Genomic DNA, 21,142 nt, shown 5'->3' with positions numbered 1-21,142 from the left:
ACTAAAGTATAGTCAAGGTTCAGTGCATGATTCAGAAAGTTAGATCCTGACTTTTGAGTCACAGATAGTAGAAAGCAGAAATATCACAGAGTAACTTTTACTTAGCAAACCAGAACCTAAAAAAACAAAAGGGATTTTCAAGGACTGCAAAGCCAGCTCTTCAAGCTCTCTCAATTCCAGATTTTGTTAAGAACTCACCATCCCTTTCGTCATCTAAATAAGTTTAGACATCTGGCAGGTTCCATAAAGTTACCCATTGTCAGAAATAACTTAAAAGCGAGCATTCTGTAGTCCTCTGAAAATGCAGCTGTTTATTCTGGTGCCTCAACAGAGCCTGAACTCTTTTTTCACCTGATGACAGTTATGACCCAGAGTTCCAAATACCTGGCTGGCCTAAAAACTTCAGGGAGTGGGAATAATTAAAATAATAAATATGCAAGTCTCCTACAAAAAAAGAAAACACAAAAAAAAAAACACAAAAAAACCCAAAAAACACACAAATTAAAAAAAAAACCACAAAACCCCCCCCACCAAGCATTTACCTCAAGGTGACAGGAGAAGGGAATCAGCAGCAGTGGCAATTCACAGATCTACTAGGTGGTGGGGATTTTTTCCTCCATGAAGCCTGACATATACCCATCTTCCTCCCTCTCTTCACCCTGCCACTCTCCATCTCTAAGCAACATCAAAGGTCTTGAGCTAAGTGCCCAAACACGTACCCAAGCCGAATAAAACCCCAACTTTAAAACAAAAAGTCAACTGCATAAAAGGGAGTATGCCTGGACCTGAGGTGGGACAGGGAGAAGATGCAAATGAAGTTGAAGAAGTAAACAGTATTCAGACATTCAGACACAGAAACTAAAAGCAGAAAGGAAAAACTGAAAGGGCTGTATGTGAACAAGAAAAATACCATCAACCGGAAAAATGTCCTTCCCCAGTGCAAATCACAACAGCACAGAAGTACCCGGCCTCACGGCCTATTCTGAAACCTATTTAGCAAAGGTTGGTTTCTTGAAAAGCCAATAAGCCACATTATGCACTCAAGACAAACATTTCCCTTTAGGATTCAATGTGATCAGGTGTCTCCATGTCAATGGCAAATATTCCTTCAGGGCTAAAACCTCTGTAACAATATGAGCTTGAGCTGGAATAATTTTCACAGCTGCAGCAAGCCTTTAAGTTCTGAGGAAAAATCAAAACAGCAAACAAATTTGTTTCTTCCAGGACCTCGTCATGCTGCATCCACTTCAATGGCCGTCACAAAATCAAGCAGGAGCTTCTGGTCATGTATTCTGAATTCCAATGGACAAACAAGTGACCAGAGAGAACAACAGCAGCTGTGGCCAGAGACAAATGCTACTTGCTGATGTCTAATGCAACTCCCAAATTCCCTGCTCCAGTTTTAATGGATGGTACAGAACACCTTAATCCTAAAGCTATTTACACCCCAGCATACTCCAGGGTGCTTTTTCTCCTCACATTGGTACCAGTCCGCATATCCTTCCTAGTCTTTCAAATCTCATCCTCTACCACTTTTGTTTACCTAAACTTCAGAAATCCCCTAGAGGTAGCACCTGATATTTTCTAAATCCCTAACCTCTGGAAACCAGAGTATTTCAACTTTTTACAGCTGGAAATAGGCCAGAGACGCCAACAAATGTGGATGCAGTCAGATGTTCCACACGCATAGAGCACAAAACATGATACTAACTTTTGTCTACCTGTTAAAATCTTTCAGCTTCTATGTTTCATATACATCCAATGGCTAAAATTATCTCAGGCCATCAGTATCTTTACCTGCTGGGTAAGGGGGTGCCTCCTAATATGCTTCTGTTCATTAACAACTGCTAATGTAATTGTACTATTAAGCCTTCCTTCGTTACATGTCTCCTAAGAATCAGCCTTCCTTATACTGGCAGAACACTGGAACAGGCTGCCTACGGGGGATCCTGGAATCTCCCTCTCTGGCAACATTCAAAATCCACTTGGATGCATTCCTTTGTAACCTGCTCTAGGTGTCTCTGCCTTGAGCAGGGAGGGTGGACTAGATGATCTCCAAAGATCCCTTCCAACCCTAACAATTCTGTGATACTGGTTTTCTGCCAGCACTCTTTACCCCATCATCGTCTCTGTAATCCAAGTGGCATGTTCTCAATTACTATCTGGCCTCTCCTTCTTTAGCCATCTTCTTTCGTTTCTACCAATTCCATAGACCACCCTACCCTTCCCCACCTTTCCTGCTGAAGCTACTCTCAATCTCTTGAATGGCTTTCACTTGAATAGCTTCAGTATTTTACTGTGTTCCACATAGCCCTTTTGGCAATCACAAAAATCACTGGTTAATCCCTTTTGACTTAGCAATCAATAGTAATAATAGTCAGAATTTCGCATGAGGATCAACATCATGAAAAACCCCTATCTGCTTTATAAAAAAATCAGACTATCCACTACGAGGTTCTAAAAAAGACCTCTGAGAGGTACAAAAATTAGCAGGTACAAAAGGACCAGGCATGATTACTCATATGTTTGATCAATTATGGCTTGTAAAATGTCGTCTAACTACTAAGGAAATTTGTAGTTAAGAGGTTCTTTGATTTAATTTTTAACTGAAATTCCAGAAAGTTATTTCTGAGGGGTTTTATTTTTTTCAAAGTTAAAAAACTAGCTTTTATCTCCTGGTCTCACTCCTTAAGATCAGTACTGAAAAATCCAAGTCAGCATTTTGTTTTGTAAAGCTCTGAGGGCATTCTATGTCTCTATTAACAGCAGCTACTTGCCTGAACAATCATTAGGCATTTCAGGAAATCAACCTGTGCTCTTATGGATGATTCAGAGACTGATACAGCCAAACCCCTGAGGTTAACAAAAACACCTCAATTTTTTGCCATGTCGTTCTTTAACCCAGATAGCCCCTCAGAGTGGCTGGTGTTTATCATTCTGTTCCTGTCTCAGAGGTGTGACTGCATCCAGTAAAAGGCACCAAGTGTTACATAAAAGCATCTTTTAGTTCAAATCAGTAATGGGGAAGAACAACCTTCTCTACCTTGCAGGTCAGCTTTGGTCAACTCAACTTTGTTAGCAAAAAATCAAAAACAAAACAAAAAAGCAAAAAATTATAACAGGTTAGTGTAAAGGCAGATAAACAAGGGTCACATCACTTTAAATAAATTAAAGGAATTGGTATAACCACCACAGCAAATGTACATAATCATTACATGCAGGGACGACAACATAAGCAACAAGGACAAAAAGGAACGCGGTTACTTTAACCCAACCAAGCAACAGATAACAAAACCACAGATGAGAGAGTAAATACGTTTTATTCACACACATACACACACACACACACACACACACACACACACACATACACACAAACACACAAGGTCACAGAATTTACAGATAATAGAAAGAAAAAAAATCACATTCTTAACAGTCATCTTTCAGCATTTACCAATATTTTAAGACAGATTTTGTCCCATTTGAGAAATACTTAGAATCCATTTAAGTAAAAAAATCAATTTGACTTTCAGTACATTAGTCAAGAATTTTTTTAGTTTTGTTTTACTTTGAGGCTCTAGATCTGAACTTAGACCTTCTGTCTCTCATAAAAGCACAGACTGCCCTGGGTTTTTGTCCAAAGTGGATTTATTGCCAGAAAACCGTAAGAGACTAATAATTCTGGAAGATGACAACCTCAGTTTATCCCAAGAACTGAACTTGACACTGTGACAAAGTGACAGTAAAATCTTGCTCTCTCACAAGCTGTTGCCTGCTCATGGATTTCAACACATCCTTAGGAAAGCTTGCATCAACAGGCAAAGAGCTCAGGCTTTAGACCCAAATAATGCATCTCATTAGAGCAGTCAAAAAAAATGACAGTAGTACAAACTCATTCTTTTACCTAGGTGGGAATAATCTTATCTGCAGTCAAATCATAGCCCACATGGCAAAAGAGAATCGTAAATCTACCAAGTCTGACTGCCTAAAGATTCAAGCACGCTTTCTGAAAAAGCAGAGCATAAAAAAGGCAAACCAAAACAAAATCACCGATCCTCTTTCATTTAGGCATGGGATTTTTTTTATTTTTTTTTAATGGAGTCCAGTTCACAAGGAAGCCACATAGATTTTTGATGTGTTATAACTTGATTCTAAGTTTTCTCTTTCAGCATGGAAAAAACAGAGGACAAAGATGGGAGTACAGGCAGCAGCTCCTGAATTCCTTGCCCCTGAAGGTTACAAATTTCTATCATACAGCACAATGAGAAAAACAAAACACCAAATCACTGACCCCATTGCTCAAACGATGGGTACTTGAGAAGTGCATACTCACCTTTATAACCTTCCATCCTTAAAAAGTGCTAATATCACAGATGATATTGAAGACAGAGTGATAGCTCTCCCTTTTTCCCATTGTCTCCTTTTACATTTGCAATCTGATAAATTAGAACTGGCATGTACAGATACCATTCCCTGTGATTCCTATGAATCTTAACATTTTGAAACTTTGCTATAGTTTTACAGCTCAGAAATTACTCAAGATGGCAATTACCTTCCCTTTTCAGCTAGTCAGATTTTTCTTCCCACTTATCAAACTTCTCTACTACTATAAAGCCATAAAATCCCCTGAGTTCTCTAAACGCAATGAAAAAGAAAGGGGGGGGGGAGGAGTGGAAAGAGGAGGAGAATGCATTTCTTCATGAATCTCCTTTGACACATATTCTAACAAAGTAATTTCTATGTAACAAACAAGAACTTTCCATAGCTGCCCAAGTCCTCATCATCTCTGTAGCCGAGCTGAAGCAAACCTTTATTTGTTGTTCCATAAATGCAGTAGCACTGTGACAACAGAATACAAAAGCCTAAAGAACAGGAGAGCTGTCAAGCCACCATGGCGTAAATTAACTCTCCTCTCCTCTATGGACAACCTTTGATTCTACTGAGAAAGTGAAGTATTGCCAGATCTGAAGTTTCACTACTTAGCAGATGAAGGGTGTCATCCTTTCTGACCTTACCCTGCTGTGAGATTTTAAGCATGAGATTAGATTTTCTTTTTTTCTACATACTGCTTAGTATGCAAAATGAGTTTCTGATTATCCAGCCTGTATGTGTCCGTCATGCTTTTCACGCATCAGCGAATTCCAAAGGTTAACTATACTATTTCATGGTAAGTAGCACAAGATTATGATTTTCCTGCAGGATCTGGACAAAGATTCAGTTAGGACAAAAAAAGTTCCAAAACATCTGGAACAGTATCAGTCAGTTTAGTAATAGTCACTCTCCTTTGTCATAAGCTATTATCAGTGGAACAGGTGAGGAAAAGGGAAGAGCAAAAGCTGATGCCACATCTCTAAAGCATATAGAAGACTGCCTTGTAGAAGAAATGCAGTGTTCTTTAACCACTGCTGTTAGGTTTGGTCGGCTGGTGGCAAAATGGGGTGAATGTATTTAGAACACGCAGCTGAATTTCATATATCTCTGGTGCCCATGGTAAGCAACATAAGGATGACCAAATAAAGGAAACAAAAACACAGGAGAACAAATGGCAAATCAATAAAGAGGTGAAAAAACACCTCAGATGCAGGAAGTACTCAATATTTAGGCAACATCTTTGGCCTCCACAAAAGGTTGGACATCTGCCAAAGTAGGTGGCAGACTTGCCTGCAAGCTTCCAGTAGAAGTGGGCCCCCACCATGAACTCTGAGAACTGACTTCACCTCTTCAGAATGCTCGGTACACTGACCAGACTGGTCAGGACACAAGGATCATTTAAGTCTTAACTACTTCCCTACGTTTTGTGCTTTTTCTTTCAGGCCCTCTCACCAAACCTTTTTTTGGGTGCTGGTAGGGGGTAGGCCCTACTCTTTTTATCTTTAGGCATAAGAGCTAGAAATACTCTGTGAAACATGAATAAATGTTTTGGTATAATGTCTTTACCATGAAACCTCATGGTTCTCATAGTTCCTTTTAGCACGTCAACACCTAGAACAAATTTCACACACCAGGCAGCCAGAAGATTTCTGGCTTTGCCGAATACCTTCAAGGGAAACAAAAGCTGCCACTTCAGATCTGAGCAGACCTTCAAGTCAATGAAAAACTGCTTGTTTCCAAAAACTCAGAAATGCAGCAATAAAAATACATAAGACCACACAAAAAAGAAGGGGTGTGTGGTGTGGAACTTTAACTCCATGGGCTCATTTGACATTTCAGACACTTCTGGGTTCTCTTCTTCCAGAAAATAAGCCACAAAAGTCTTTGCCAAATGCTACAGGACACATCAAAACAGAAAACAGTCAGTGTGGCAGCTATCATCCTGTCAAGCACACTGGTTAGTCTACTGATAGGTCTTCTGAAGGAGAAGAGCTAGTACAGAACACGCAGGCTACACAGATAACAGATTAAGCTAATTTTAAACAGAAGAATTACCAGAAATCTCTAATATTAAAGAAGGACTTTGAGCGCACCGAGGACAATCAAAAAAGACACTTTCAGAAAAACCCAAAAGCAATTTTTCTCTTCTTGAACTTTGTGAGCAACACACAAAAGGTGTAATTTGGGCATTTTGGCTGTGCCACAAATGGGCAAAGTCACAGGTTTGACTACACTACGCTCAGTTCCACAATGAACAGTGTGGTTAACAGACCTGATTAAATACATCAGAAAGACAGAAAAAAAAAGAACAGCCTCTCACCCAACCAGAACACTGGGAGACAAGGAGTATAATGTAAGGACTTAATTGGACTGCCAATTAGGTGTTTCATGAATACTCAAAGAAAGCTCTAAGATAACACTTTCAATCCTAAGAAGGGACAGTCTAGACAAGTTGCAAGGTTTCAGCATGATTAACCTGTAATCTTGACACGGTAGGGAAATACAATCAAGAAGTAATTTCACCTGGCAAAGTTCTGTCTGGAAGAATCAGTTTAGGACATACATCTTCTTAGCAAACATGCATGCCAGACAACTTTACTGAGAAAACTATCATCCTCTAGTGACTGGTAGCCAATACAGAAGACTGGTATTCAGTGGAGCTAGACATAATGGTGATTTTCACTTCACTTCACAAGGCCAGCAAAGCCTTGGGTGTTTTGATGGTAAGTGTCCCAAGTGCTTTGGGAATTGATGCCATATGCATGATACTGAATAAGTGCTGCTGATGTCAGTATTATTTTAATTAATGGGAACTTAGCAAGAGCAGTATTTAAAGAATCTTCAAGATACGAGTACTATTGGCATGCTCCAAAAAGTCACTCACCCTATTTGTTTCTAAACTGGCTGGAAAAGAAAAACTACAGATGAGAAAGGTTTCCCACACAGTAGAGAGAACATCCTCAGTGCTTTCACTGGAGGCCCATCTCCTCAAAAAGCAAGTTCTGTTTTGGTCTTCACCCTTCAGTTCCTTCTGCCTTCCATTTCTCCTGCCTCTTACTTGGTCTTCAAAATATTTACTTCCAAGGATCCCCAAAAAGGGTGCTCTGAAGCACAAGTGAATGGTAGACTCAGAACTTCTTTCAAAGTATTTTAAGGGTAATGTAATCTTAATAAACCACTCTGAGAAAAGTATTAGTAAGTAGTAGCCCATCCCAGTACCATCTTCTCCTCTACTGGAGGCACCACTTCATGGAGATGTGTATGCAAGAGAGCTCTTGCCACTCTAAGGCATTCACAGAAGCTCACCATCATTTAGCTGCCTTTGGGAGCATTTGGAAAATATAAGCATACTAAAGGATATCATAGTGAAGGCAAACTAGTGAAATGGACAGTAAGGTGGACAAGCAGATGCACAGGGAGCAGCAGTGAAGTAGGGGTTCTTGAGAAGAACTTCTCTGAAATCAAGTATACCTTCGCATCCACGCTCAATCTGCCCACTGCGGTGCAGAGCATCATTGATTAGATCAGGCAGACGCCCATTCAAGTCCACAGAAGCTAGACAGCCCTGAAATCCATCACGTGATGCTACTAGCTTCGGAAGGTTGCTATACATGCCTTGAGCTAGGCCAGCAATGTAGAGATCACCTAGAGGAAAAGGAGTAAACATACAAGGAGGACGTTACATACATTTTAGAGTAGATTTTCCCCACACCTGATAGAAATATAGCAAGCTGAATAGATGCTCAGAAAAAGTTAAAAGCAGAGCAATATATTGCTCACAAAGTCATTTCTGACTACTTTCCTACTACAAAAAAACCCACAACAACAAAATATAAAAACAATAAAACCCACAAAAACAAACAAATAAAAAACACAACCAAACAAACAAATGAAACAGAACTTAAAAAAAGAATCCTAACTAGGAAAAACTGCAGCATGACAATTTCTGACAAAGCAAGATATGACAAACTATTCTGGTACATGAAGTTGCAGAGAAAGAGAAAAATGAATGTGAAATCCAAAACTGGCAAATTCCAGATTTACTGTTCTGTAATGCACAGTTCCTGCAAGCTTTCTCTTGTTTACTAGTTGAGCCCCACAAGAATAAAGGGGAAGGCTGTCAGTCATGTATAATTTACCTTTAAGATCCAGATTTTTGGCACCATTGATAACCTGAGTGACCATCTTGGTATCGACCTTTAGGCTGTGTGTGTTACTGTTATCTCTGGTGATGACAACGTTGTGCCATTGGTTGTCGTTAAGAGGACGATCACTATTGCCTTTGATAACATTAGGTCCGTTTCCAAGGTCAAACACATAGTGTATATACCTGTAAACATACCAAGAACTAGTTAAAACTGTGTAAGAACTCCAGTGCTCCTGGAGTGCCCTTATTCTGGCCAGAGTTGATAAATCAACTTATACAAGTCATGAAGGTAAGTGTTTTTGGGTTAGAAAGTTCTAATAAGCCAAAATATTAGCCACTGATTTGAAAAGATAATAGTTGTTTCCCTGCCACCAAGAAAGTATAAAGAGTAGTATCTTCAGATTACAACATTTGGATGAAATTAGAACCTAACAATAAAGGATTCCTCTTTTTTTATCGACACTCTCATGCACAAAACCCCTGTCTGTGCATATAATGATTTTTTAAAACTAGAAATACCAATGAATGTATTAGAGAGCAACTCTGGATATGCTTCTTTGGGGCATATATTCCCCATATTCATTCTTAGTTTTGAATAACTCCCTTAAGAAGATAATTGGGAAACTCACTCAATATATTGTAATAAAATTCACATGAGATCCTAGGCTTATTCAAACATTATTCTTTACAGTTCTAACACAGAAATCCACTTGACAATAGAAGAGATATAGTCTACTTGGGAAAAAAGACAACAAAATTCAACTCCCAATAGAGCACCAGGAGCTAGTGATTCTTGCTTTTTTATTACTCAATGTCCCACTTACAGAAATATGTGCAAAGTTAAAAATGAAAGAGATTAAACTCTATTTCACTTATGGTAAAATAAACAGGACTAGTAAACTCTCTTTGTGGAGACCATGCTTGCTCTGACCAGATGAATGGAAAGGATCAAAAATTGTTCAGCTAACGAAAGATTTATTTTTTTTTTTAAATAAGCTATTAGCCTTGTGAAAAGAGTATAGCAGCTCAAAAGCTGGCTGAGTTTGCTTTTCCTCGAGCATCACCAGCAGAAAAACAAATTCAGCAGCCCACATGCTCTTTTCTTCCTCTAGTAGAAATGGTAGAAATACAAGTCTCTTACAGGAAAGGTTAAAAAAAAAGAAAGTGGGAAGAGAGAGCCCTCAGCACATTTCCTCCTCCTCTGTGCTATTCTCCAAGGTTAACAGGACAAAACATTAGCCTAATTAGACCAAAACAACTTAAAGCATTAATGTTTCATGCTGTAAGAGTGTCTTTACCTCAGTGATGGGGGAAGTTGTTGATAAAATTAGGAGTGTTAAGCTTCAGTGTTTATTTCTAAGTACTCTGTCATACTCAATGTTCTCTCAGTTTGCTGAGGTGCATGAGATGAATTTCTCTCTGTGCAAACATTTTAAGCTTACCAATAACTGAGTTTATCTATAAATAAGCTGGTAGAATATAGCAGTCACTTACCCCTTGACTAGTTCAACTGCGATAAAGTCATTGCCATCACCACTGTTAAAGAGGATGAAACCATCAGCTGATGTTGTCTTAAACTGAAAGAAGAGGTGCATGGATGTATAAGCCTGCAAGGTGGCCAAGCTCAGGTAGCTGCTTTTAGTCTTGAACGTCACAGGGTCAGCTATGATGTTGCGGAGACCAAAGCGTGCCTTCAACTCGCAATAGTCAATGTCGCCATTCTTGCACAGGTCAATGTAGAGCATCCCATTGAACATGAGGCTCTGGAGGTGGCCGATGAAGCTGGAGGGGATAACAGAGATGTACCGTTTCTCTGTCATGATCCCTGTTTCGATGTTGTGGAACTCCAAGCGGGTGTGATCACCAACCATCGTGCCTGAAGGACATAAACAAGGGGGAACATGCAGAAAGCCCAGGGATCAGTAACAGCTTATATGAAGCCTTTCACCCTTCAGTTTCCAGGCTAATAGCAGCACTAACTTAATCCTGTCTGATCACAGTTCAGCAGCTTCCATAAGAAAGAATGTGTAGACTCTCAGTGAAGAGGCTTGAGTCTAGCAGTTGCCAAAATGTGACAGAAGAGAGGAGACAGGACTAAAGGGCCTTGGGTAGCAAGCTCTGTATTTTTCCCCTGTGTTTCACAGGCTTTCTTGTTTCTGAAGATGATTAGGTCTCTCCCTTAAAGACTACCCGCCTAAAACCTATTTGATCCAACAGTCCATCTGCCAAACCGCTCAGACACTTCTGAAACATCTCTTTGAAGTGCGCTTCCTGCAAACACTCAATAAAAATAGATTAATATAAAAAGAGTAGAGTGAGAAGCAAGAACATTTATAAACCTGCTAATATTTATTCCATTGTTCTCTCCTGGTGCCTGATGTTATTTCTCTTGTTTTAAAAGCAAGGCAGGAAGGAAACATACAAGAATGCAACAGGCGAAAAAGAACTCCACATACTCAAATCATCAGCCTACCACTTGGGCTATTTGTCACATTGTGATGGATTTTAACTCCTCAATTAAAATACTCAAGCTATTCAGTATACCAATATGTCAGACTACTCTTGAGGCGTATTTAAAATGTTTTGGCTTGCTAGGCATTAGTCCAGACACAAACCCACACAGACAGATGAAATACAACTGAAGACTAGTACAGAGACAAGTTGGGGCACATCAGAATTAAAACTATTACAAACAACCTTGGTTTAGTCATCTATAGCTCTTCATTAAAATAGCTTTAAGTATGTGGTCACACAACAGGAATAATATCAAATTAATGAGCTATTCAACATTTGTTTTCTCATCATTCAATGTACAAGCATTATTCAAACTCTGCCACAAATCTGCTGCTATTTCTTACTTCATGAAATTTTCTGCAGTGTTGTACTGAGTTTATGTGGTGAGGTGCTGGCTGCAGGGTGGCTGTGGGGCTGCCCCATAACGGACACAGCCGGTTTGAGCCAGCTCCAAACAACCCAACTCAGGGCAGGGCCAAGCCCTTCAGAGATGGTGATACCTCTGTGAAAGCATGTTTGTTTAAGAGAGGACAGAAAACACTGCCTGGAATGAGGAACAATGGGGAAAATAAATAAAAATAAACACACACCACAACAAAACAAACAACTACAAAACCTGCAAACACCAAGGTCAGAAAAGGATGAGGGAGAGGAGGTGCTCCAGGCATCAGAGTGGAAAGTCTCCAGCAGCCCATGGAGAAGACCACAGTGGAACAGACACTTGCACGGCAGCCCAGGGAGGGCCCCCACGCAGGGGCTATTTCCCATAAAGAACTGCAGTCAATGGAGAGCCCACACTGAAGCACGTTTTCCTGACAGCCTGTGGAGAGGTCCCATATTGGGGCACTTCATGGACTGCTGCCAATGGGAAGGACCCACACTGGAGCAGGTGAAGAGTGTAAGGAGGAAAGAGCAGCAGAGAGGAACTGTTACAGACTGCCCACAGCCACCATTCCCCTGCACCACTGTGCAGGGGGAAGTATAAGAGTCAGGAATGAAGGAGAAAACCTGAGAAAAAGAGGGAGTGGGGAAAGGTATTTTAATTTTTCTCCTTGTTTCTCAGCATCCAAATCTATTTTTAATTGGTAACAAATTAATTTTCCCCAAGTCAAGCCTGATTTGTCCACAACAGTAATTGGTAAGTGATTTCCCTATCTTTATCTTGAAAAATCAGCCTTCTCATTCTATTTTCTCCCCTGTCCTCTTGAGGAAAGGAAGTGAGAGAGCAGCTGCGTGGGTGTCTGGCAACCAGACACAGTGAACCCACAAGTTCAGCAGCATAGTGTGCAAATTATCCTCAAATATTCCCTTCTTCTACTCCCAGAGGAATATTACTCTTAATTTTATATACACAAAGCTGAGGAACAGAAAGATCAACATATAAATAGTTTTGGATCTCAAAAAAGAAACATTTGGCATCCAATTTAGTGGAATATTTAACAGTTTCAGAGCACTCACTGATTTTGAGGCTCAGCACTTCTAGAAACAAGACCCACAATCCCAAATGAGTACCTCCCAAGTGGATAAGGACAATTAGTGATCAACTGTGAAAGAACTGACTTTGAGTGACTTATTTAAGATAGAGAAGTCAATTCCATTGGACTGTATTCACATGCCTTACACAGAGGTCCCGTTCCTCTTTTTTACCATGCTATGTCTTTTAAAAGGGGATCTTATAACCACATTATTCCCAACTCAGCTCTCATAATCACGTACAAGGTGCAATTTTTCAGTTTATGTGTTGTCCAAATGTGATCAAATTTTTGCAAGGGCAACAAAACTGAGCACAGATATTAGGAAAAAAAATGCTTTCAAGTAGCTATTCTAAACACAAAAATATTATGCACAGCAATTAATTTTTTCACTTATTCCCAATTTTAGCAGTGTATAATTGTCTTTCAGTTTAGAGCCAAAGACCATTGCCATGGAAAGCTTCAACCCAAGCAGATACAGCTGGACAAACTTAGAAGCAGCTGAAAAGAGTCACATATTTCTGACTATTCAGAAATTCGAGTGTCAGTACCAATGCAAGTGTTTTTAAATGCTAAAACAGTTATTTACCAGAAATAATAATATTTTAGTTTGAAAAATGTCAGATCACAGTAACAGAAACTGTATATGGGCAGGTTTGTTTAGATAAACCATCTCACTCCCACTGCTGTGATTGTTAGGGGCTATTTCAGATTTAGTGTTATAAAATGACATTTTCTGACTTTTCCAAACCATGCTGTATTTCCTTACATTAAAATTAAACAAAACCCAAAACAAAATAAAACTTAAAAAAAACTTCTCTCTTCTTCACTTCAAAAGATTGGAAAAATAAAATTTATAGATCTGAAGGACTAAAACTAAGAAAACTCTTCTCATCTCTTCTACTTTTAGATAAATTCAAAGAGGTTGTTGCCAGACTTGGAGAGAAAAGCCAGGCTTGTGAAATCTGGAGTACACTGTAACAGGGAACTCAGCTGTAGAGGGCAGTACAAACGGAGTGCAGAAGGTTGGAAGAGGTGAACCCAGAATTTTAGAAAAGATGAAAAATGACAAAACTGGGACCAGCTTATGGGATGGTGATAGCAGTGGTAGTGCAGAAATTTAGGACTAGTTCAGAGAAAAGCTGAAAAGGAAGTGACACTACAAGACCAGAATCAGTACGTATATATATTTTCCTAAGAAATCATGGAGAGAAATCAAGTATTACTTTTTATCTCATTAGCTGTCAGCCCCACCTGCAGAATTCACCTCTAATTTCTCCACTGTGCTGTCTATGAAGTATTATAATTACTACAGCAATCAGCAGCTCTTTAGTTCATGTGGTAGCAGACAAAAAAATTCCAGCCTCCACAGCAGTATTTAGGTGCTAGCAAGATGTTGTGGGGATGAAAGTAACTGCTATATTTGTGTGTCATTTATCACTGGCCTTCTCAGGTCTGTACTGAGGCAGGGGGAATGTGGCAGGAAGGTTTTGTGATTCAGCAGCAAAATGCTGTCCAGGGGAATTGGATTCTGTCTCTTCCTTAGATGTCCTGCAGGAAGCCAAGCCAGTCACTTCATTAAAAATTTTTCATAGGTGGCCATTAATTGTCTAAACCTAATTCTCCAAGAAGCAGGGTTGATCTAATTTGCAGGATCCAATTTACAGACACTCTGTATATTTGTGCATGCAAATGACTGAAAACCCATGCCAAACTGGCACAAAATACATCCAGCTTTAATCTGGTGCCTTGTTTCTAAACCTGTAAAATATTAAAAAGATGCCTGTTCACTTCATATAACACAGACATGGGAATAAATTCAGTTACAGCTTCTTAGTTCTGTATAAACATCCTCACCAGTCGCACACAACACATAAACAAATAAATTGAAAAAAAAAAAAAACCAAGAAAACCAACCCACAAACAAAAAAAAACCACCAAAACAACAACAAGAAAAAAAAAACCTAACTGCTTTATAATTCAAGCAAAATGTAGCTGCCATGCATTGTTCTAAACAAGCAATAGGAAAGAAGGTGGCGGTCAAATAGGCTGTTTATTTTTACTGGGGGCCTAATTTAGACTTCTGATCTATGCCTAAGACAGCAAGGATCCTGTGGAAAAATCTATGTGACCACATCGTTGAAGACTGTATCATCTACCCAAGGAAGCAGTATGCAGATTGCACAGGAAGTCTTAACTCTGGCTTTTCTGACTTTTGACTTTGCCATGATGACATTCTTGTAACAGATATTTTTAGCTGTAATGCATCCTTAATTATGTAATTCATATACATGTACATATGCACATCCTATTTTAGTATAGGATTGTATCATTATTATTTATAAACTCCGTTCCACCAAAAAAACTCAAAACCAGAAGGCTTCAAAGGGGATTGAGTGCCACCTCATGGTGCTTGCTAAAAAAGCACATCCAAAAGAATTATTCTTAAATGCAGAAATAATTGGCATGAAGCATTTACCAGCATTTTTCACTAATTCATAAAGTTCCCTCTTAAATAAAATGTACATAATAGGATATAGTATTCAGGCAATCCCTATGGCAGCTGTTACTTTTAGTTGCCTTCTGAGAAGCTACTCAGAAGACAGAATGTCAGCATTCGGGTCACAACTTAAATGAACATACCTGTATCAGTGTGGCATCAAGGGTTATTCTTTGTGATTCTATTATCAGCCTTCAGACTGCTTTTGTTTTCCTTAAAAACTCAGTTCCTACAGTTATATACAGCTATGAGAACTACAGACCTTCAGAAAAAGAAAAATAACTTCCTGGCTCTGGCAGCTATGGGGAAACAGACCAGAAAAAGTATCACCTCAAAAATTTTGAGGTTAAAAAAAGACCACTCTGAAGTACCTTGATCATTTCAATGCAAATCTCATAACCTGTGAGAAACCAGCTTTCCCGAGTGATTGATCTTTTATTCACTCCTTCAACAACATTTCTCTACAAAAGGAAGCAGGAGCTCAAAAAGCTGCTCAACAAAAAAAAAAAAAAAAAGCAAAAAAACCCCACCAACAGACAAAACAAAAAAAAACAAAAACAAAAAAAGGACTGCCACACTGTATGAGTCAGGGGCCTCCCTAACTCCTAGCACAAAGTTGGGAACAAACTGCTCTTACTCCTGCAGCTAAGGAGTAAGGTATACTCACAGCGCACACCAAAAGAAGTCTGGCACAAGAAAGAGTACTGCTTAGCTCCTCTGCATTCTCGGGAATGTGCAAGTTCCTCTGTCCCCTAATCCTGTATTTCGTGTTGTTGTTACAGAGATTTCAGGTGCTGGCAAAGAACAACTAGCATCTCAGAACTGAACATTAGTTTTTAACATAGTATTACTAAATATACAAGAATTAAAGGAAGAGAGGGAGGGGGAAGGAGAAATACACACAAGAACAGAGAGAATGGGTCTAACAGCAGAAAAGAGGCTGGGAACAGAGATGCAAAAATAACAACCAAAAAACACACCACACTTACCCTCAGCTACATCATCATCCACCATCAGCTTGAGGCTCTTTCCTCGTCGAACTACCCGGACAGTGTGCCACTCGTTGTCATTGAGCTTCTGCCCAGCATAAAGAGTTTCAGGTCCCTTGCCTGGGGATGGTGATAGGCACGACAGTTAAAGCCAGACCCCCAATTAGTTTAATCTTTACTCAACGGGAAAAGTCACCAAAATCAACCTGGTGTCCTATTGTGAAATAGATTGTGTAGTGTACCTGTAACCAGTCCTCACACACCTACACCTTCCAAGCCCAGAGAGAGTCAGGGTCACAAATCCTTCCACTCTGTGAAGTGCTTTCCTCCACAGACTCCAGAGGTCACATGCATTTGAAACAAGGGTAGAAATCTCTCTTGTGCTACGGTACTCATTTCCAAACACCCATTGTACAGGGCACTGCAGTACTAGAAAAGCAAGCTGGTGACTGAAATGTCTCTAGAGTGGAGGCATTACAGAAGAATTTTGCTCTCCTATGACTGCGGATTTACAACAGCCCCAGGGTGCTTGGGGCTGTTTTCGAAGTTAATCATATTGCTGCCTCAACACTGAGGTATCAAACACCAGATTGGTTTCAGTCTTTCAGTCTCAAAAAAAAAAAAAAAATAAACCAAACCAAACCAAAAAAATACCCCACCCAAAACCAAAACAACCAACCAACCAACCACTCCCTCCCATAAATCCTCAAACCCTACCCCTCCAAAAAAACCCTGTAATTAAAAAAAAAAAAAAAGATTTTAAACCACTGAAAAGATAACCAATCACCAACCAGGCTGATTGCTCTAAGGTTCTTTAGCAAAGGAGACTGGCTTACTTTACCCACTGACTTACATGCCAAAAAGGAAAGAGAAGCCCTTCTCCAAAAGGTAAAAACACAGTTGCCCTTGCAAACAATGCTCCTGGAAAAACAGAATTGTGCTACCCGTATTTGTCCAGTATTGCTGCTTACCCATCACAGCTGACAAGCAATTACTTAAAGCATTAATTGTTCAAATTACAGGACTGGACCACCTCACTCGTGTCAAATGGTAAGTGAAATTGAATGATGGTGTGTGCTAAATTAAAAGCGTCTATGCTCATTTCAGTACAGTACTAGAGTGTTTTTTGACAGAGACGTATCAGAGGAATGCAGAATGAGGACAGCAGAACTTGCTGCATATCGGGTCTGGGCCCATTGCCCAAACTGGCAAAAGGGGAACCCAAGAAAGAAAAAGCAAGACACACTGTAGACAGGACAGAAACAAGGGGGCACTGCTACAGCTCTGTATACTGCACTGAGGTTAAACTAATATCAGTTTCAATAACATCAGACGTGCCAATTATTTCTCTGGGTTTTTTTTCCACACAAGCAAATTAATGTTTTTATTCAGATAGCCCAAGAACAGCATTTATTTTGACTGGTTTTTACTGGTTACGTAATACAAAATAAAATGTACATGTCTTCAAATGAAACTCTATACAAGGGGATGCACCCACCCCGATTCGTGTCATGGTGTGGACTAGCAAGTAAGAGTAGCATATTCCAGAGTGAGACAGAAGTGAAGGACTGGGTAGGAAAAATGTCCAGGGACTTTACATAGCCCACAGTATACACACTGCCTAATTAGCAACATCACCTTAACCGCTTCTTACTGAGGGTGGGACATGGACAAAGAAGGTGGCGCCTCACTCAGCTAGGATATAACGGGTCTAGTAAGAGAATCCTATGGAAGGAGACCAAAGCAAAATGAATTCTTTTATTCTCCTTGGAGGATCATGTAGCTCATGTCATAAAAAACAAGTTTAATACCCCTCCAAACAAAGCACATTGCTAACCAATTTTATCACAGAGCAAGAAGAAAAAAAATGTTTTTTCTACAATGACCCAAAAAATAAAAGTTTTTCATGGATTAAAAGAATAGGGAGTAATATATTGCAATTACAGAGAATATCTCCTTAACAGGAGAAACCCATAACCTCTGCAGTTCCTCACTCATGTTCTGAAGTCACGCTGTACCACGAACATAAATCCAGATGTACAAAGTAGCCAGATCACGGCCAAAAAGCTTAAGTTCTTTGGAGCCAGACAAGCAAAACTCTAATAAATAGAGTCCAGGAAAGTTATGCTAAATTTACATCAGTGAGTGCATGCCAGCACGTTACAAAATGATGTCTCTGGATGGCCAGCAAAATTATTGCCTACCTCAAAATATACTGCACCAGCTACAATAGTTCCACACAGCCACTTCCCAGGTAGGAAGATAAAGGAGTTCATCTGGACCAGTGTGTTTTCTATAATGCCAGCAATTGCTGGCTTTTTAGTTCCCACTTTTCAACCCTAGCCTGACAAAATAGGGGTTAGTCAAATCGAGGGGAATTGGCTTGCCATTGCTATCTTGATGCCCACTGTAACATTTTTAAAACAAAACTGTGACACCAACAGAAGTTATACAACTAGATCCTCAGAAAATGTAACTTAACCAGTTCACAAATAAACAAGTAAAAAATTTCAGCTTTCCAACTTCTTTTTCCAAATGAATAGGTTGTCTACAAATGAGATTCCTGTTTAAAAGTAACTGGTCAATAGTTTGGGCTAATAAACTTGAAAAACAAGCACTGCAGATGAAAACTATTTCATGTTATTTAAGTCCATTCTTGATCAGCCAATTTAATATTTGATCAGAAAAAAAAATAAAAATTAAGAGTTTTTAATACTTTTGTTCTCTCTCAAACCTCTGTTTTGTATCCAATGGGAACTAGCTTCTTTTGGTACTGCTACCTAAGTAACACTACATACAAAATTCAATACATGAGCACGCTCAAGAGCATGTGGGTAAGTTTAAACCAAAGATATTTGAATTTAAAAAAAAAGTGTTAACCAAACATTATTTTACTCTATTTAACTGTTTTCAAATGCTTTCAAGATATTTATGCAGCAGGTGGGTTGATCTGAAAAGCAGCAAAATTGTGCCTCCATTTTCCAGCTGATAGTGTGCAAATGAATTGCTGCTCCCTATGTAAGCTCCCACTGAATTCTGAGTGGTTCCAGGAACTCCTGCATCTGGATGACAATCTTTAGTTCATTGAGCATGCTTGCTATATGTGCTGGTATTATGTAGACATTAATGTTTGATCAGACTTTTAAAATATGTGTTGAAGATTCTTAATCCAACAGTTGTAGAGGCTAAGGGAAACAGAGAGTGGGCAACATGTAGCAGAGGGATAATGCTTTCCCTAAGTACTGTCTCCTTCCCACCCAGTAAGCCATTTCTGTGGTCTTACAGCTAAACACTCAGAACCAAGTGTTTAAATTAAGGCTGGTGGGTTTTTGTAGTTTTGTGAGTATGGGGTTTATTTTTTCCTCTCAAGCTATCAGCACCTACAACACTCTTCAACTAGAATAATGCAGATGTAGGGGGAAATCAAAGGAAAAGATTCACCTGACAGAGAAAAAAAGTCAAAAGACTTACATCCTCCCTTTGTGCAACAGTCTTTTATGATAAAAGATTCCTGCAGCAATGCTACGAGCTGGATGCCTAGGAATACTTTGTAATACTTTTGATGAGATGGCACTTGGGCATTAGGTAATTTCTGCAATTTATTTATTTTTTTATGCATAACAAAAGACAGCCTAACAGGAAAAAATAAGAAAGTTTCTAGTGTACAAATAATAGTAAAGCTGCTAGAGCATCACCTCTGTTGGGGTTTCTAGCCTTCTTGGTCATTCTACTCCCCTTCTTAATGCCCTCTAAGGAACTGTATAAATCATATAGAATTGATCACTACCTCTCATTTTCAAACTCAAATGAGGCAGACTAGTTCATATTCCTTTGGTGCTTTGCAGTGGCAAACACTACTTAAACAGAAGCAAAAATACCTCTCAGGCATCCCCATGTTCTGGACATAGTTCAACTGCAGTCCAGGCTTCTTGAGCTAATATTACTTAATTCAGCTGCAGAGACTCTTCCTTACCTCCCCATGAGTCCTTTGACATCTATTCAAAACTTGTGTGTATCTTGTTCAGATACCAATTAGTATATGCTTTCAAACGTAGAAGAACTACATCCAATCTGCCCAGGGTGTCCCAGTCATCACCTCTATATCAAAGGTGCACTGCTGCTAATTAATATCTTGGCCCTAATAGACTATATAAAAATGCCAAGACTAGACATGCCAAAGTATAAAGAATCAAAAAGCAGTTCATGCCTTCTAAAAATGCCAAGTTGCTTTCCATCTGGCCCTCAAGAATTCACTCATTTAGAACAAACAACTGGTCAGAGGGATGCAGTTAAAACAACAGCTCTGGAAACACCAGCTGCTACCCTCTCTCAGCAGTTAACAGCACACAGAATTTCCTTCCTATGAAATGCAAAGGAGAAAGAGGGTTAATCTCCTCAGCAGTTCCTCACAGGTGGATCAAAACCTGTGCTTTTACCCTTCATGCAGACTGTCATTATCTGATCCATTTATATGATTAAAATAACCTTAATAAAACCAGGCTATCTTCATTACTGCATATCTTATCCAACATTATGGAACAGGTCCAACATTCAAGTCTACAGAACAGCAGAAGAGACAACCAGAAAGGACATTTCCAGATTGATGAGAATGGAAAAAGCTCTTCTCTCATTGCAATTACAATGAAAAATAATTCTACAGTGATATACTAATGCTTTTTAGAGAAGACCCTCAGTAGCAATAAAAAGGTTTTATCTGCTTTTTTTTTTTTTTCAATTAAAATGCTCAGCTACCATCTCAGCTTTCTTCAGTGGCAAGATGGATTTTTGTGTCTGTCTCAAACAGGGCAACATCCCCCAGGAATGCCACTAGCATCTCAAGACAGAGACAGGCTGGGAAGGAAAAGGTTCTTTACCTTTTTTTAGGGTAGGGTGGGAAGAGGACTTAGTTATTTTTACTTATACCTTTACATAATGACCAGAGAAGTTATGATTCACTATGAAAAAAAGTGTGCACACAAATTTGTGAAACATGAGAACAAATGATGAGACAAGGTGGACAGATTCTCTCAAAGCTTACAAGAAACTGATCTACTCCATTTAGACATTATTCAGTGATTCTTTAAAGAATATTCAGATGTGACTAGTGCAGCTGTAGAGTGGGATTCTTCATTGTAGCCCTAACAATATG

General features: G+C 39.3%; 1 protein-coding gene across 26 annotated transcripts in view; it reads right to left on the bottom strand.

Annotated features, from left to right (window-relative positions):
- NRXN3 (neurexin 3) overlaps nucleotides 1-21,142 on the bottom strand; it is a 1,041,771-nt gene that overhangs the window by 571,395 nt on the left and 449,234 nt on the right. For 13 of the 26 annotated variants that reach the window (XM_061463692.1, XM_061463704.1, XM_061463706.1 and 10 more), the window contains 5 exons: nucleotides 15,994-16,113; nucleotides 10,013-10,394; nucleotides 8,511-8,701; nucleotides 7,843-8,016; nucleotides 3,044-3,070 (listed from right to left, as the gene is read on the bottom strand). In XM_061463692.1, the coding sequence (XP_061319676.1) occupies nucleotides 3,044-3,070; nucleotides 7,843-8,016; nucleotides 8,511-8,701; nucleotides 10,013-10,394; nucleotides 15,994-16,113 (894 nt within the window). The remainder of the gene's footprint in view (nucleotides 1-3,043; nucleotides 3,071-7,842; nucleotides 8,017-8,510; nucleotides 8,702-10,012; nucleotides 10,395-15,993; nucleotides 16,114-21,142) is intronic. The other 13 variants (XM_061463694.1, XM_061463696.1, XM_061463701.1 and 10 more) reach the window with 1 other exon arrangement.

Source organism: Pezoporus flaviventris, unplaced genomic scaffold, assembly GCF_033815535.1.
Source record: "Pezoporus flaviventris isolate CSIRO_AGI_PZ_B2104156 unplaced genomic scaffold, CSIRO_AGI_Pfla_v1 ptg000036l, whole genome shotgun sequence".
Lineage (NCBI taxonomy): Eukaryota > Metazoa > Chordata > Aves > Psittaciformes > Psittacidae > Pezoporus > Pezoporus flaviventris.
The sequence above is the reverse complement of the archived record's forward strand: the minus strand, read 5'-3'. Positions and strand labels throughout refer to the sequence as shown.